This window comes from Marmota marmota, unplaced genomic scaffold, assembly GCF_001458135.2.
Source record: "Marmota marmota marmota unplaced genomic scaffold, marMar, whole genome shotgun sequence".
Lineage (NCBI taxonomy): Eukaryota > Metazoa > Chordata > Mammalia > Rodentia > Sciuridae > Marmota > Marmota marmota.
Genome location: NW_026000205.1, coordinates 5081647 through 5098557, shown reverse-complemented (window position 1 = coordinate 5098557; position 16911 = coordinate 5081647). Strand labels below are relative to the sequence as shown.

Sequence of the window (16911 nt, the reverse complement as noted above, 5' to 3'; positions counted from 1 at the left end):
CTCTCGCCTTTGGAATTTTATTCTCCCGGTTTTAAGTCAGGTCTGTGAATACTTCTCACGGAATCATATTTATTTGAATATCGTAACTTACATTTTATGTAACGCTGCCAAGATACAGCTTTTGATGAAACTGCAATCTGCAAATGGAAAGCTAGAGACTATCAAGGGAGCATCTTCGTTTCCAGAGGATCCCTCCTGTCAGCGCCCGTCGCCTGTACGTACGCATACTCGGCGCAGCTCCCACTGCCTTTCCTTTCAGTGTCTTTATTTTCAGCGTCATCCCTTTATTCCCTCCTCATCAGTTGGCGGAGTCCTGCCAAACAGTTGTTTTGATAACTATCAGTTCCCCTCCTTTCCACATAACCTGGGCTCGTGACGAATGTACGGGAACCTGGACACAGTTACCTGTACCGAGGCGGGGCGGGGGGCGGGGGTGGCTCAGTTTCGCGCGTGCGCGCTGCTCTTGGAGACGTCGTCCACCTCGCCCCGCCCCCCGTATTCTGCAGTTCCGGCTCTGCAGATTCGCTGCTCACGTTTCTTTTCCCCGTGGCTTTTTCTGCCCTTTGTTCCCTTTTTCACGTTGCCTGCAAAAACAATTCTTCCTGCAAATGGCCTAAATAGATTTCCTGACTTTCCGAGTGCTCGGCGGGGGTCCTCGGCCTTTAGCGAAAGTGCGACTGCGAATAGCAAAAGCACTCGGGGCTCGGCGGAGGCGCGCTTGGGCTCCCGGCGGCGACGACGACTACGACGACAAGGAGAGCGGGCGGAGGAGGCGCCTGAAGCAGCTGCGGAGCCCATGCCCCGGGACGGCGGGCGGACCCGGAGAGACGAGCCCGGGGCCCGGGGCATGTCCCCCGGGGGTCCCCCGTGAGGAGGCGGCGGCGTTGGAGATCCCGCCGCTGGAGGAGCAGCCCGGGCCCGGCGCGGACACCGACGCCGACGCCGAGGGGGCCCCAGCCGAGGCCGGGTCTCCGAGTCCCGCATCACCCCCGGCCGATGGGCGCCTCAAGACTGCGGCCAAGCGCGTTACGTTCCCGTCGGACGAGGATATCGTGTCCGGAGCGGTGGAGCCCAAAGACCCCTGGAGACACGGTAGCCACGGCGAGGGCGAGGGCGCGGGGGCGGGCTGGATGGGGACCGGCAGGCGGGAGAAGGCCGGGCACGGAGGTGGCGCTCCGTAAATTGTACCGAAGGTTGACTTAAAGAGACCGAACTAGATTTCGAGATGAAGGCTGTTAGGGGCTGGCTGTTGGGTTGGAAAGTGGCAAGAATTGGGTTTCTGCCCCCTCCCACCTCGGGACGCCGAGGGTGAATGTTTTAGGATTGACCACGAAGAAATTAAAGAAAGTTTGGTTTGTTGATTTAGGAGACTGGGAGGGTGGTAACCGTTGAGCTCATAATTCCCCCCAGAGAAGGATAGGGCTTTCGGGGGAAGCAGAGTGGGTCAGCATCGGCCTGGAAGGGCAGTTGGAGGAATTTGATAGGCCCGTGGGGATGGCGAGAGATTAAGTCGTTGGTCGATAAGCCTCGAGACAAGGGGTCCTCATGCTGATCACTTTCCTGGTTGAAAGGAGAAAGGAATAAACCCGGATTTTGGCTGCAGAGGAGCTGGTAAATCCTTCAGTTGGGGAAAGTGAATAGGGTGAACTCCAGGGCACTTGCCCAACAAGTTCCAGGCACTGGGGGGCGGGGATGGGGGCGCGGAATCCCGGGCAAAGAGCAGAGGTGGAGGTAAATTTCCTGGTGGGATGAATAGTCAGAGGCAATGTTAGGAATTCAGAAGAAAAGCCACTGCATGTCACCTTCTCCTCCCCCCAAAAAGGGAAGCAGAGGATTGTTTGTCGTTCAGGAACAGAGGAAGCTGGGGCCTGGTCTAGAAGGATCTGGTTTTCCTTTTGGGAACGAGTTGGGGATGTTATGAAGTTAGGAGTTGGAATCACTCGTGAGTAGGCTTCGAGAGCATTGAAGTCTGGTGGCCTGTGGGGGTTAGGAGAGGGCCAGGTCCCTGGATGCTAGGAGAAGGTTGGGCTGAAAGGGCAGCTGGACACATACATTGGACCCACAGGGATGGGGACTTGGACAGCCCCTTTCAGCCTGCTTCTTCACTGGAGAAGTCAGTTTTACTGGGGTGTGGCCTGTGAAGAGAGGGACCTGACTGGCCTTGCTTCTGTAGACATTGGTCTGCTGGCCTGAGGAAAGGAGAGGCACTGTAGTCAGTCTGTGGGCATTGGAGGAATTGGTGGCTTTGATGTAGGGGTGGGACACTTGGTCACTGGAAACTGAACACACAGGGAGTCTGCCATAAATGCCAGTTTGTCTAGTTATTGTCAGAGATGATGGTTAATTTAAGACTCTTGGTGTTGAGACCCAGCCAAATTTTAGGCTCCAGACACCAGGGCTAGTGGAGCAGTGTGGGGTTGGAGGGCTTGGGAGCCTGGGACTGGGGGAAGGAGGAGTGAGAATGAGCCCTGGCTGTTGCATGATAGCCAGTCCAGGGAGTTCAGAGTGGGAAGGGAACGGCCTGGAGAGGAGAGCAGGATGGTTAAAGCAGAGGCTGTGGGGCAAATCCTGACCTTTCTGTGTGCCAGCTTCATGACTTCGGGGTGATTACCCAACTCTCATGAGCCTCACTTTTTCCATTTGGAATGTGGGCAGCAACACCTGTGGCGCAGGGTTTGGGAGAAGACAAGACGAGATCACATATGCAAAATGATTGTCCAGGCTAAGTCTTCCTGAAATTGCAGTTATTGTGGTGGTTGTCTTGTTTTTTGGTGTTACTGGTTTGTTCCTTGTGGCACCGGGGGCAGTGTTGGGGGGGGTGTGGTAAAACCCAGAGCCTCACACATGCTAGGCAAGCATATAGTTGTTATTAATGCAACTTTTGCCTGCGTAGGTGCCAATAGAGTGGAGTTGGCTAGGGAGGGGCCTAGTTGAGGCTTCAGAAACTTCCAGGACATGTGTAAAGATGGCGGCAGATTTGTGGGCTGGAGGGTCGGTGAGGGCTCCTGGGAGTTGGACACGGGTGGGGATTATGCCTCTGGTCTGTAGGTTCTCAGAAAAGGTTCAGCTTTGAGGAAGCAGCTTTTCCTCTCTCAGCCTCCTTTTTCTTTCTCTGCAAATGGAGGTGCTAGCTGTGAAGATCAACTAGACAGTCCTTGGGAATTCCTGTCACATAAGTAGCAGCTGTTATCCAGGCAGCTTGGTGTTTGGTGTTTGTTTTCTCAATGGCAGGGTGGTTTTGTTTTGTTTTGTTTTGTTAGTTGTTTCCTTTTGATTTTTGGTGCTGGGAATTGAACCCAGAGATGCTTTACCACTGAGCTACATCCCAGTTCTTTTTTCTTTTCTTTCTTTTTTTTTTTTAACTTTTTGGTACTGGGGATTGAACCCAGGGGCACTCAACCACTGAGCCATGTCCCCAGCCTTTGTTTAAATATTTAGAGACAGGGTCTCACTGAGTTCCCTAGGAACTCGCTAAGTTGCTGAGGCTGGCTTTGAACTCACCATCGCCTTACCTCAGCCTGCCTAGCTGCTGGGATCACAAGCATGCGCCACGGTGTCCAGCTTCATCTTTTAAGAGAATTGGTGTGACTGACCTGGAACTTGTGAAACTCCAGCCTCAGCTGCCTGAGTTGCTGGGATTAAACGTGTACCCCCCATGCCTGGCATCGTGAACAGTTTGGGAAAGGCAGAAGTTTGTGGGGAGGGATGAATGGGAATCTGAAGGGGGTCAGTTGGAGCCTGGCTGGGAGGGCTGGATGGGAGTGCTGATTGGCCTGCTCTGGGTAAGGCGGAGGTGGTGATGCCCTGCAGGAGGGAGTATCATTCCCAGAGCTTTAGAAAGGGTCTCACCCTCCAGGGGAGTTGGGTGGGTGGGTGGTGGAGAGGCGATGACATGATGGGGTGGAAGGATGGGCCCAAGCTGGCTGGAGAGAGGGCTGCAGGAGCTGGCCTGGCAGTGAAGGAGTTGTGTGAACTTGGACACTGGCAGGAGAGGGATCTTGGGAAGCTGGTGAGTTTGGACAGTGGAATTTGCAGGACACAAAAGTCAGAAGACCTGTCAACACCAAGGAGCAGGTGATAACCTCTGCCTGGGAGGACAGTGGGGTGTTGACTGGCTTGGGGCTGTGGGATGTGGGGTGCTTCCCCCGGGGTAGAGGAATTGTGGCACAGACAGTTGGTCCAGGGCCCAGCTGAGAGGCCAGGGGACTCTGGTGGGGGTGGGGGCTGCAGGGAGGAGGGATCCCTCTGGGAACAGGAGTGGGAGGTTCCTTGGATTTGGTATCTGCACTCTGTGTGGCAGGGGTGTCATTTGAGCTCTGGGTCTGAAGGGAAGAGTGATGGATGAGTCCATGTGGGACCTGCTGGGTGGCATGACTCCACCCAAGGCCAGAGAGTGACAGTGGAGCTGGCAGGTCCGAACGGAGGGAGACTAGGCCATCCAGAGACTGTTCTGCTTCTCCCTGGACTTGGAGCAGTTGCCTAGGCTGGGGGGTACAGGGGGTCCCAGGGTGGGGAGAAACCTCCAGCTGTGGTGGCAGAGGGCCAGGAACTGGGTGGGAACCTCTGGGTGTCTCTCTGAGGGTGTCTTGCAAGGGTCTGGGATGGGGGCTTTCTGAAAGTGAGATGACCCAGGGACTTGCCATGAGGGAGAGCCTCTGCCTATGGAGGCCCAACCCAAAGCCTCAGAGGGCCCTCCCAGGCCTCTGTCCCAGGGTTCCCCCTGCTGAGGACCTGCCTGTATTTTCCATCAGTGGCCGTCTGATGCCCCACCGCCACAAGGAAAAGAGAGCAGGTGCCGGGCCGAGCCACGGGGCAGATTGTACCGCGGGCGGTGGAGTTCCAGGTGGGCCTGGCTCTCTGACGTCTTGCTGGGCATTGTGTTTCCTTACCTGTAAAACGGGGCCAGTGATCTGTGTCCTGCAGACCACTCAGACGTCTGAGAGGCTGGGACAGCCCCAACCGCACGGGGCTGCGAGCCAGGAGAGGTGTGTATGGCTGGGTGGGGAAGCTTGGTGAGGAGGTGGGTAGAGATTGGGAGTGGAAGAGGCAGCTTCCGCACTGCTGGCTGGGCACGTGGCTGTCAGGGAGGGGACAACCAGCTGCACCCACCACAAGGGGCAGGCCCTGTGGTCCCAGTTTTTCTGAGGACCAAAGCTGACCTTGTGCCAGGAACCCTTCCAGACCTAACTGCAGGAGTGACCCGAGGCTTGGCTGGTGTCCCTGGTTGCAGCTGAGCGCAGCGTGGGGCTTGCAAGACAGGCGTGTGAGGAGAGCTGTGAGCGGAGCATGTGACACCAGCACAGTCCCGGCGTCTTGCCCCCACCCCAGCCCTGCCAACAACTCACTCCTGGTTCCCTGGCCAGCAGTCCAGGCGTGCATGGCAGGGTTGCCCACCAGGAGCATCTGGTGTGAAGTAGTGGTGTCTGAATGGGAAGGAGGCCCAAACATGCCACCGTCTCCAGTCCTCTGAGTTTTAGGGGAGGAGAGGGTGGTGGGGGCAGTGTCCTTAAAAGTATATCCAAGGGAGTGGAAAGGCCACATTGTTCTCGTTGAAACCTGTGCGGAACATTTAGTCCTTGAAACTGGTTTGACAGGTAGAAATGTGTCTGTCTGCAGAGGAAAGGACCTAGGTTAAAAGCCCAGGCTGGCTGGTGCAAGGGGGGGCATAGCTGGGGAGTGGGGCCGAGGGGGTGGCTTCAGTGCCATCTGGACCCATCACTGCCTCCTGCTGTAGGAGTGGGAAGTAGACTCTGCCACTGAGCAGCGTGACTCTGAGTGGCAGTTCTTTCTGGGCCTTGATTCTTCTGTCTGTGAGGAGCAGCTGGTGCAGGGGCCCCCAGAGTGGTGGGCTGAGGCGAGGAGCAGGGCCTGGGCCTTGCAGGACCAGCAGAGGCCGCCTTCCTCCTCCAACCCCACCATGGCTGCCGCTGGGATCTGCTTCCTCCTCTGTGCACTTGGGCTCATCTCTCCCCGACACTGTCACCCTGCCAGCATCCCTCTTTCCCTCAGGCCCACCTAGATAGTGTGCCACCTGTTACAAACTGGGTGACCAATGGCCAGTTGCCCAGCCTCTTCTGAGTTCAAAGTAAATGGGCAGGTGTTGGTACTTAGCCTGAGAGGTCATCATGGCCTACAATTCCAGCCTGGACTTGGAGCCTGCTGATGGCTTTGGGCAAGTTTCTGCTGCTCCCTGAGCCTTCTTGTCCCCTGCAGTGTGGCCTCGCTGCCACTCCTCTGCCCTGTTGGGAAGCACGTTTGCTGGGCAGTTGGATTGGCACTGACCCCCTGGCATTTCAGACCTTGCCGATCTTGGTGCCCGCATGCCCAGGCACCTGCCTATTCTTCCACTGCTGGCTCTTGATTTGAGTTTGCATGGAATCCCCACTTCAAGGGAAGACACCTTGTGTGGGTCACCTTGGTGACCCCAGATTGGTTTCCAGGATGAGTGTCAGAAAAATCAAGTTGTTTTTCCTCAGATCTAATGCCACATGGTGGTATTTGGGGAAAATTTTGAAGGTAGCTAATCCAGTTTGTGCCAGGACAAGGGCTGTTCTTCAGAGGTCTACAGACAGGCTTTGGCATTTATCCCGAGACCCCAGAAAGAGCATGCAAAGCTGGCCCTCTGCAGATAGCCATCTCGGAGAGGGAGCAGAAGCACGTGCATTTTTGTCTGTGGGAGCGCGGGATGAGCTCCCTCTCCGCCTCCCCTGGCGCTGAGGGGATTAAGCGCAGTGGCGCCATAGTCCCTGGGCTGGGCAGCTGAGCTGAAGCATGGGGGAGCAGGCTGGGATCTATTTTTTTTTCCCAAAGGCTCCAGGCTGTTCTGACAGCTGGCTGCGCTGTCCTTGTGCTCTGGGCCCTAGATTAAGCTTATCCATTCCGCACACTGCATCCTGACTGTCGCCCAGCCGCAGGGGTGGCTGGGATTGACCTCAGATTCATTTTGGAGCAGGTCAACAGGTGAGCACTGAAATGTCAAGATTTAAGGAAGCACAGGAGTCCAGCTGGGGAGGCAGCCTGCTGCAGCAGAGCCGGAGTTGGAATCCCTGTCTCAGGGTGACCGAAGTGGTCACCAGTTTTTGTCTTCCATGGACCAGGCATTGATTTAAGTGCCTTTGATATATTATTTCACTAAAATCCTACAACCATCCCGGGAGGTAGGTGCTGTTCACCCCAATTTATAGATAAGCCACAGAGAAGTGAAGTAATTTATCTGAAGTCACAGAGCTGGCAGTGAGTGACCGAGTTGGGGTTCAGACCCAATCATCTGGCCCTGGAGCCTGTACCTGTGACCACATGGAGCTCAGGCACCATGCATTCAATTCAGCATGTTGTGTTGTTTCTTCATCTCTCGCCCAGTCCTTTGTAAAGTGGAGATGACAATTCTGGTCACACTAAGTTGGAGCAGGGATGAGAAGCAGTAAAGTGGGGCTGGGGCCCAGCGGTAGAGCGCTCGCCTCGCATGCGTGAGGCCCTGGGTTCGGTCCCCAACACCACATAAAAATAAACAAATAAAAATAAAAAGATATTGTGTCCGTAGACAATTTTAAAAGTATATTAAAAAAAAAAAGAAGCAGCAGCAGTGAAGAGCTTGACCTCACAGGCCCTCAGGAGGGATCACTGGTTCCGGGGCAATTTCAGAGTCCTGGGAGGGCCACGTTGCTCCTACGTCCTGGCTGCTTGTTCTGACGTTGGCTCTCGGGACAGGCTACACGGCGTCTGGTCTGTATCCTTGCTGCATGAGTGACCTGGTGACCCTGAGACCAGTCACTCATTCAGTCTGGCCATGCCAGGTGTTAGGGGTCAGGGTAGAACACATCCCCAGTCCCTGCCTCTGTGGAGGTCACAGTGGCGTGAGAGAGCCACACAGTAAATCTCATCAAACCAAGGGTTGGGCCTGTGGTAACAGAGTGATCCCACGGCATGGCAAAGCCTGGGAAGGGACATCGGATAAAGAAATGACTAGTCAGCCAGCTCAGCAGCTGGAAGTCTGTGCAGATGTCAGGCAAACAGTGTGAGTGGCAGGTCCAGGGGACAGAAAGCAAGCCCAGCTCACGGGAGTGGAGGCAGGGGAGCCTCAGGAGAGGCGGAGAAGGCTGGAGAGCCGCTGGGTAGGGGCAGCCCTGGGTACGGGCAGCCCGGAGGGTTTAGGAGGCTGAGATGGTGCTTTATCACAACCCTAGGGAGAGGGTGTCGGAGGTGCAGCCGGACTGGAACCTGTAGATGCTGGCTTCCTCAGCCTGCCCTGCCCTTGGCTAATGGCTGACACTGGGCCACACTGATACCTTCATCAAGGTTACTTGCACCTCCTTGTCGGGGGCTTGTCGTTGCCGCTGTTATTGGTACCACCTCGTGATAGTGTCCCCCATCTTGGATCTCTGAGCCCTCCTTCCTTTTCCCTGTTGGGTGTCCCTGGCCTGCCTAGGACATCCTGCCCCTGTTTGGGGAGTGGATGCGGGAAGTGTGTGGCCTGTGAACTTGGGTGCTTCTGCCCTCCCCTGTTAATTCTTCAAGTGACTTCACCTCCACAGTCCCTTTAGGTCACCCAGATCCCTCTAGGAGCCTAGTATGATATAGGTATCCTAGCACTCACAAAATCCAGAAAATTCCAAATTCCAAAACAGGGCTGGCCCAAGGTTTCCAGTGGGAGAGTGGGATTCCATGGTGGGAGAGGCAGCGCAGGGGCACTGGCAGGGGTCATCCCAGCCGTGGCCTTGGGCAGTCACCTAGCTTCTTTGCCTCAATAGCCCCCTTTGTACAGGGTTTAAGGATTAAATTAGTGTGTACTGGTACATACAACTAGCTGTGTAGGCATTCAGTAAGGACATATCACCTCCTGTCAGCCTGCCCTGACTCCTTCCTTTCAAAAAGTAAAGTGACAGTTTCTCCTGTCTTTCCTTGAGGGACAGACAAATAAAACCAGGAGACTAGTGGTTGGGAGCAGTCTGTTGGAGACTTCAGTTTCTCCACACCCAGGCTGTGTGACCTTGGGCAGATGCCCCCACCTCCCTGGAGCATCTTGGCTTACAGCTCTGTCCCTGAGCTGTTTTGCTCCGGGAGGAGCAGAGAGCCCGCCTGGGGCCCGCAGGGCAGGGGAGCTCACCTGCCTGCTCCTGCTGGGTCTGCCCCGGACACCTTCAGAAGTGGCAGAGGCTGCCAGAGTGGAGTTGGGACCGTCTCCTCCATGGGAAGCTGGGGTCCGTTTCAGTTTAGTGGGGGTGGAGGTCCCAGTTGCAGGATGGGGGTTCAGAAGCTTGGTTCCCGAAGGCCCTGGGCAGGCGCTGGTGTTCCCAGCCTTGGAAAGGCGGCTCCTGGAGGGCAGGGTTGCCTCAGCCCTGCTCTCTGTCCCCAGGGCCTCGCGGTCTCTGACTGGCTCCCCACAGCCTCTCAGGCGATGGGTTAGTCATGGAGGTACATAGTAGGCACTCAGTGCTTCCCCTTCCCCTTCGAGGCGGCTGCGCAGAGCCATCACCTCCGGGTGGCGTGGGGGCTTGGCAGTGCAGCCCCCCCATGGACCTTGCCGACTCCCTCTCTCTTCCACAGAAGCCTGGGGCGCAGCCCTGCAAGCCAGGCACGATCCAGCTGGGCGGTCCTTTCTGGTGTGTGTGGGGCCACCAGGGGCAGGTGGGTGTGCCTCCGGTGCCTGCCCCTTCCTCTCGGTCTAGGAGGCAGTGCCTGTTGCTGCCAGCCGAGTGCTCAGGGCTCCTGTTGCGGGTAGCTGCCCCCTTGGGCCTGGCACAGCACATCACAGGGAAGAGCAGGATCCCCAGAAGGAAGGCTCTGACTCTGCAGCAAGTCTCCCAGGCTCCTCTGGGGCCACAGGACGAAGCCCACAGCCAGCCTGGTGTAGGAGACTTGTCTCTTGGCGATGCCCAGCGGCCTGCTCCACTCGGCCTGCAGCCACCCCTCGCCAGACCCCTGCCTGTCTGACTCACTCCTGCTCAGTCCTTCCAAGTGGGTCCTTCCCTTCACCCCCAGGGAGTTCTGTCCTGCACTCGCGGGTTCCCATGCCATTGCCTCACACTGTTATTATTCCTTGAGTCCAGCTCCCTCCCCTGGACCAGAACCTCCCAAGAGATGGCACCCTAAACTCCTGGAACCTGAGGCCCCCGGGCCAGAGGTGGTCTGCTAAAAGTGGCCCATAAGCCAGGACACTGCTCGCTCCATGCATCAGGACATTGCCAGGTCCTTTCACGGAGTCCTGTCCCACATCCCTCTGTACTGTCTCATCACTGGGGGCAGTGAGCAGGTCCTGAGGCTCCTCCCCATCATGGTGCAGGACCCTAGGTTTCAGTAATAGTCCTGTCTTTCCAGTGCTGTGGCAGGTGACCAGATTCCTCTTCTCTTCCAATGATAAGGCCTATCACAAGGGTCAGGGCAACCAGCTGCCCAGCCCAAGCCTCGGCGACTCTCTTTTTCCTCCCCCTTGTTCCCTGTTCTGTAACCCCCTCTTTTGGGACCCTGATTTCCTGGCCCAGTTCTGCCCCCAGTGACCACACAATGCCACATTCCCTGGGAGCCACCTTTCCTGCCAGGCTTGGGGTCAGCCCATGGGATCTGCATGCTGAGCCTCTTCTGGAGTCCTGCCCTCTATGGGCCATCCCTGTCTGAAGGGCAGGGGTGGAGCTCCATTGGTCCCTGCTGTGTCCCCAGCATAGCTCAAGACACAGCACAGTGCTTAGCAACTGTTGTTCCCTTAAGATGGAGGTGGGTAAGGGTGGACAGAGCCCACAGACTGTGCCCTCTTGGAGCCCAACTCTGAAGCCTGCCAGCCCCACGTAGAACTCTGAAGCCTGAGCCCGTGTGGGCCAGGCCAGCAGGCATCACCTAACTTTGCAGGCCACCAGCACCTGTGCCCACTGCCCCTCGCCCCCAGCCAGGAGGATCGAGGCGGCACAGGCCATTTCCTCCTCTCGGGGAAGGGCTTACCCCGTGTCACACATGAGGCCCCGGGCTGCTTACCCTAGGATGGCCTGTGCTTCTCAGCCACCCCAGCACTGAGGGGCTATACTGGGGGAGAGAAAGGGAAGAGATGACCTGTTGTTCAGCCACACCCCTGGCCCCCCTCACCCGGTGAGGTGCAACCAGCAGAAAGGTGTGGGCTCAGGGAAGCCAGGGTTCCAGCTCTGGCCACACCCTGTCGCTCAGAGACTGGGCGCCCCCCTGGAGCTGGGGAGGAGGGTGGGTGGGCTCCCTGGAGCTGGAGGGGGGTTGTTGCTAAGGGAAGCTGGTCCCTTGGCAGTGCCTGTCTATTCTTTTCTGACCCTGAGAGGAAAATGTGCCCCCTGGGCTCTGTGGTGCCACCCGCAATCCACTGCCTCCAAGCGCTGAGGGTCCAGGCCTGCCTCATTTAGCACCTTCACGGATTCCCACGCAACATGGAAACACCCTGTTTCAAATAAAAAAAAAAGTTCTAGGGATTTAGCTCTGGGGTGAAGAGCCCCTGAGTACCACCCAAAAAAGAAAGAAAGGTATGCTCCTTATAAAAACAAAGTCTAAAGAAGAAAATAAAGCCAATTGTTAATCTTGCCATCTGGGATTTAAAAAATAAATGGATTGAGGTGAAATTCACACAGCACACAGTTCACCCGCTTCAAGGCACTGGCTTTTCAGAGTTTCATAGAGTTAAAAAATCCCGCTGTCATGACTCAGGTTAGAATCACACTCAAGGCTTGGCACACTGGCACGAGCCTGTAATCCCAAAATTAGCCTCAAAAGAAGCTCTGTGCCCCTTACCTCACCCCGTCCCCCACCCCCTTGCACCCCGACACAGTTTACTCATGTCTCTTGTTTCTGGGGGTTCTGGACATTTCCTATATACGGAGTCCTGCAACTACACACCCCTTTGCAAGCACCTGCTCTCGGTGGGATGTTTCCAAAGTCCCCCCAGGTTACGGCAGTGATCATCCCTTTTTATTGCCGGGATTCTCCGCGGTGTGGATAGGCCTCAGCTGACTGATCTGTTCACCCACTGAGGCACCTTTGGTCAGTCCCATTTGGGGGCTATTAGAAAGAATGCTTTGTGAACATGAGTGAGCATGGTTTCTGGGTGGACGTTTTCTTCTCTCTAGGGGTAGAACTGGGGAGCAAACAGGTGACTTTTAATTGAGGAACTACCAGACTGCCTTCCACAAGTGACTGTCCCACTTGACATTGCCTCTGGCAGTTTGTGAGGGTTCCCATTCTCACAGCCACACCAACCCTTGTTACTTGTTACTGCTTTTTTTTTTTTTTTTTTTTTTTTTGTGCTGAGGATTGAACCCTCAGTGCTTAACACTGAGCCACATCCCCAGTCCTGTTTATTTTTTGTGACAGGGTCTTGCTAAGTTGCTTAGGGTCTTGGCCTCTTTGTTGGCTGGGATTACAGGCATGTGCCAATGGGCCAAGCCTTTTGAATGTGATTCTCAGTGAAATGGAATCTCACTGTGGATGGCGTTGGAAGAAGGGTTGAACCCCCAGGGGTGTTCTTCCCCTGAGCTACACACCCAGTCCTTTTTACTTTGAGCTAGGATCTCACCACGTTGCCCCGGCTGGCCCAAAACTTGCCATCCTCTTGCCTCAGCCTCCTGATTGTAGGCATCTGTCAGTTGTGGTTTTGATTTGCATTTCCCTGATGGCTAATGATGTTGAGCCTCTTTTCATGTGCTTATTGGACACTTGAGTATCTTTGGAGAAATGTCTTCATCTCTTTTGCCTATTTTTAAATTGTGCTATCTTTTTATTATTGAGTTGCAAGAGTTCTATATATATCCTAGATGCACGACTTACTCGATCAATGGTTTGTAGCACCAGGGAGGGATGTTTTCAATTTGGCACGCTGGTGCGTCTCCTTCCTGTCTTTTCTCTGACTAGGTATACAGCCCCTGGTGTATACAAATAAAACTGAGAGGATTCTGTAGATAGAGTTGAATATTGTGTGTCCTCACTTCATATTCTCTCTCTCTCTCTCTCTTTTTTTTTTTTTGGTACCAGGTATTGAACGCAGGGGCACTTAACCACAGCCACATCCCAGCCCTCTTATTTTTTAAAGAGGGTGATTTAAAATTAAAATAATCAGTGAGCTCTTAAAATCTGCCCTGGCTATTTCCACACTGCTGAGCATTCAGGTCCTTTCTAGTTTCCAGCCACATAAATACCATAGTGATGTTTATCTTTATGTATAAATCTTTCGTTTCTTCATGACTAGCTTTCGCAGAAGACATTCTTAGAAGGTGATTTTACCAGCTCAAGGCAGGTAGGAGCTTTTGAAGCCCCAGATTCAGTTTGCCTTCCCTGGATGGCAAGCCTTGAAAGGTTCTGTGGTCATGGTCACCATTGGAGGGTTTTTATTTATTTATGTTTATTTTAATTTGTTTCAACTACGATTTATTTTAACTATTTTGTATTCAATTATAAATGTACTAATTTGCACCTTTATGGTTGAGCTGATACTTTATCAATTTAATACATAGCAACTACTTAATGGTTTTATTTTTATTTCTAAGTTTTATCATTTGTGATTAGTTGGGTTTTTTTATTTTTAATAAATGAATGAATACGAAGTCCATGCACTGTCCTCAGTCTTGCTCAGCTCTGCTACCATGATGAACTTCGACCTCAAGTGGATGCTGTGACTACAAAGAGTTTATGGAACTAATAGCAAAACTTTGATTTTACGGCACTTAAAAAATACAAATTTTTCTTGTATTATACATGTTGACTAATACTAACTTGAGTGCTGTTCAGGGAATCACTCAGAAAACCTGCATTAAAGAAAAGAAGGATGAGTATGGTATACTATTCAGTTTGAGTATAACATTTTGTATCAAATAATATTTGCCTGCAGTATATTTGAGAATACTAGCAAATTGTTCGAAAAATTTACATGATTTAACCTTCCATCTCCTCCCACTAAATTAGCAAGAGAAACATCTTTCCTCATCAAAAAAAAAAAAAAAAGGGCTGGGGAGGTGGCTCAAGCGGTAGCGCACTCGCCTGGCATGCGTGCGGCCCAGGTTCGATCCTCAGCACCCCATACAAACAAAGATGTTGTATCCGCTGAAAACTAAAAAAATAAATAAATAAATATTTAAAAAAAAAAAAAAACAGAATGAATACTGTTTGCATTTGGATCCTTTTGAATTTTTTTTTTTTTTTTTTTTTGGTACATGAGATTGACCCCAGGGGCACTTAACCACTGAGTCACATTCCCAGCCCTTTCGTATTTTTTATTGAGACAGGCTCTCATTGAGTCTCTTAGGGCCTTGCTTAAGCTGGCTTTGAACTTGTGGTCCTCTTGCCTCAGCCTCCTGAGCTGCTGGGATTACAAGTGTGCACCACCACACCTGGCTTGGATCTTCTTGATATCAGGATGGTGTTTTGTGTTAGGTAGCATTTCTTTGAGTACTAGTTAACTGTGTATTGTTAGTACCTTATATACTTTAGGGAGTTGTTTTCTCATATCTTAAGTCTCCCCCTCCCCCCGCTTTTTTCCTTTGCAGTACTGGGGATTGCACCCAGGGGTGGTGCTTTTATCACTGAGCTACATCCCAACCCTTTTTATTTTTTATGTTGAGAAAGAGTCTTGCCATCTTGCTGAGTTTGGCCTTGAACTTATGATCCTTTTGCCTCTCCACTGGGATTACTGGTATGCGCCACCACTCCCAGCCCTGTGCCCATTTTTATTTTGAGACTTTTGTAAGGGCTCTTTCTTGGTTGAGATATGTGGAATTTTGGTGTTCAGGTCTGTTTCCCTCATTTATCATTTGTCTTGCTGGGAAAGTGGAGATTAGGGACTGTTTCACTGCGTCTTTATAGTATCTTAGCCCAAGTAACTTACAGTAGAGGAGCCCTAGGTTAGGGCTGGCAGAGGTCAGAGGAGGCCCCGTAGTGCAGGCCGGAGTACAGTACGCGTTAGTGGTGTCCTAGTCTGGGCAGGGACCGAGGGTACCCTGCAAACACACCTGCAGCACTGTTTGCTGAGCGCAGGCCCAGTGAAGCTGGCAATGCCCCAAGCTTTGTAGACAGGGAAACAGCTCGTTGGAATCATTTAGTCACTTGACAAGAGTGTACTCCTTCGCAGAAGGTGGCATGAGCCGGGAAGCCTTAGCCCTAGCCCTAGCCCTGAGCATCGCCAGCTCACCATAGCTGTGCCGGCTCAGTGAGGCCCTGCACCTGTGTTTGAGCAGGAGCGCAGGCTGCCAAACCTCCCGCAGTCACAGGTGCCACACCCTTGTGTGTGGGGGTCCTGTTTACCACGTGCTGTGTCCAGTAACTATGACCTTTACGGGCCCTGGGGGACCCGGTGTTCTCCCATGTCTGCTCCTGTGCCAGCCTTGAGTGGGGCTGACAGTCGTGCTTACCGCCTTGTCTTGGCACCGCGGACAGTGCCGATGGCACAGAATGGGCTAGGCGAATATTTGAAGAAATGAAGGAATTTTTATCTTTTAGGTCCCGGCTTAAATATTCCTTATTTTTTTTCCTACTTTTTTTTTGCCCCCTGCTGGGGATAGAAGCCAGGGCCTCGCATGGACCGAGCAGATGCTCTGCCACTAAGCTGCGTTCTCAGGGCCTCCTCCAACTTTTTTTTTTGGCAGTTCTGAAGATTGAGCCGAGAGCCGTCTATCACTGCATCTCTAATCCTTTTTATTCTGAGACAAGATCTCACTTAGTGGCTGAAGCTGGTCTTGAATTTGAGATTCCTCCTGTCTTGGTCCCCTGGGTCACTGGTATTACAGGCTTGTGCTGCTGTGCCTGGTGTCTTCACCTTAAGTCCCAAGTTTCAGTTTTGTAGATATTTTTAAAGTATTTTTTTAGGTGTAGAAGAGCATAATATCTTTATTTATTTTTATGTGGTGCTGAGGAGCAAACCCAGTGCCTCACACATGCTAGGCAAGCGCTCTACTACTGAGCCACAGCCACAGCCCCTCTACAAATATTTTAATGAAATTGATACAGATGCATTAAAATAAGTTGGAAATCATAACCCAGAGCTTAGATAACCTTTATATGTATTTTCTTTTCCTGGCAATAGAGATTGAACAACCCCGGGGTGCCTAATCACTAAGTCATATCCCCAGATCTTTTTTTTTATTTTGAGACAAGGTCTCACTAAGTTGTTTAGGCTTTCATTGAGACTGTCTTTGAACTAGTGATCCTCTTGCCTTAGCCTCCTGTGTTGCTGGGATTGCAAGCATGCGCCACTGCACCTTGCTTATATGTATTTTCGTACATATGTGCGAAATATACATTTTTTTCAAATGCTCTGATCATTCTCCTGTTACTTTTCTCAAAACAATAGATATCTAAAAACAATCATTTCCAAGTTAACTTAGGTGATATATTTTATGATCTGTTTGCCTTCCTTTAGTACCCAAGGGAAGGGACTAGACCTGTTCTGGTCATCATTCTGTCTCTCCAGCCCATTTATTCTTTGGTAAAGAGTAAATGAAACTGGGCACGGTGGCACACACCTATGATCCTAGCAGCTCCGGAGGCTGAGGCAGGAGGATTGCAAGTTCAAAGCCAGCTTCAGCAACAGCGAGGCGCTAAGGGATTCAGTGAAACCCTGTCTCTAAATAAAAAAGGGCTGGGGATATGGCTCACTGGTTCAGTGCCCCTGAGTTCAATCCCCAGTACCTCCCCCCGCACCTCCCCCCAAAAAGTAAATGAGTAAGTCTGCATGGCGTCACATGCGTGTAATGCCTGGGACTCCAGAGGCTGAGACAGGAGGGAGGATCTCAAGTTCAAGGATAGACTGAGCAATTTAGCATGACCCTGTCTCAAAATAAAACTTAAAAGGTCTGTGGACATAGCTCAGTGGTAGAATGCCTGCCTAGCACTTGCAGGGCCATAGGTTTGGTTCAACCCCCCCCCCCCCCCCGACGTATCAGCAAAAAAAGAAAGGCGGGGGGGGGGGGCAAGGGGAAGAGG

At 52.7% G+C, this 16911-nt stretch overlaps 1 protein-coding gene across 1 annotated transcript in view; it reads left to right on the top strand.

Annotated features, from left to right (window-relative positions):
• Positions 1 to 617: 617 nt before the first annotated feature.
• Positions 618 to 16911, top strand: part of Ppp1r37 (protein phosphatase 1 regulatory subunit 37) — a gene marked incomplete at its 5' end in the record, with an annotated part of 41568 nt that continues 25274 nt past the window's right edge. Inside the window, one exon of the mRNA XM_048790703.1 lies at positions 618 to 1092. Coding sequence (XP_048646660.1) covers positions 618 to 1092 — 475 coding nt within the window. The remainder of the gene's footprint in view (positions 1093 to 16911) is intronic.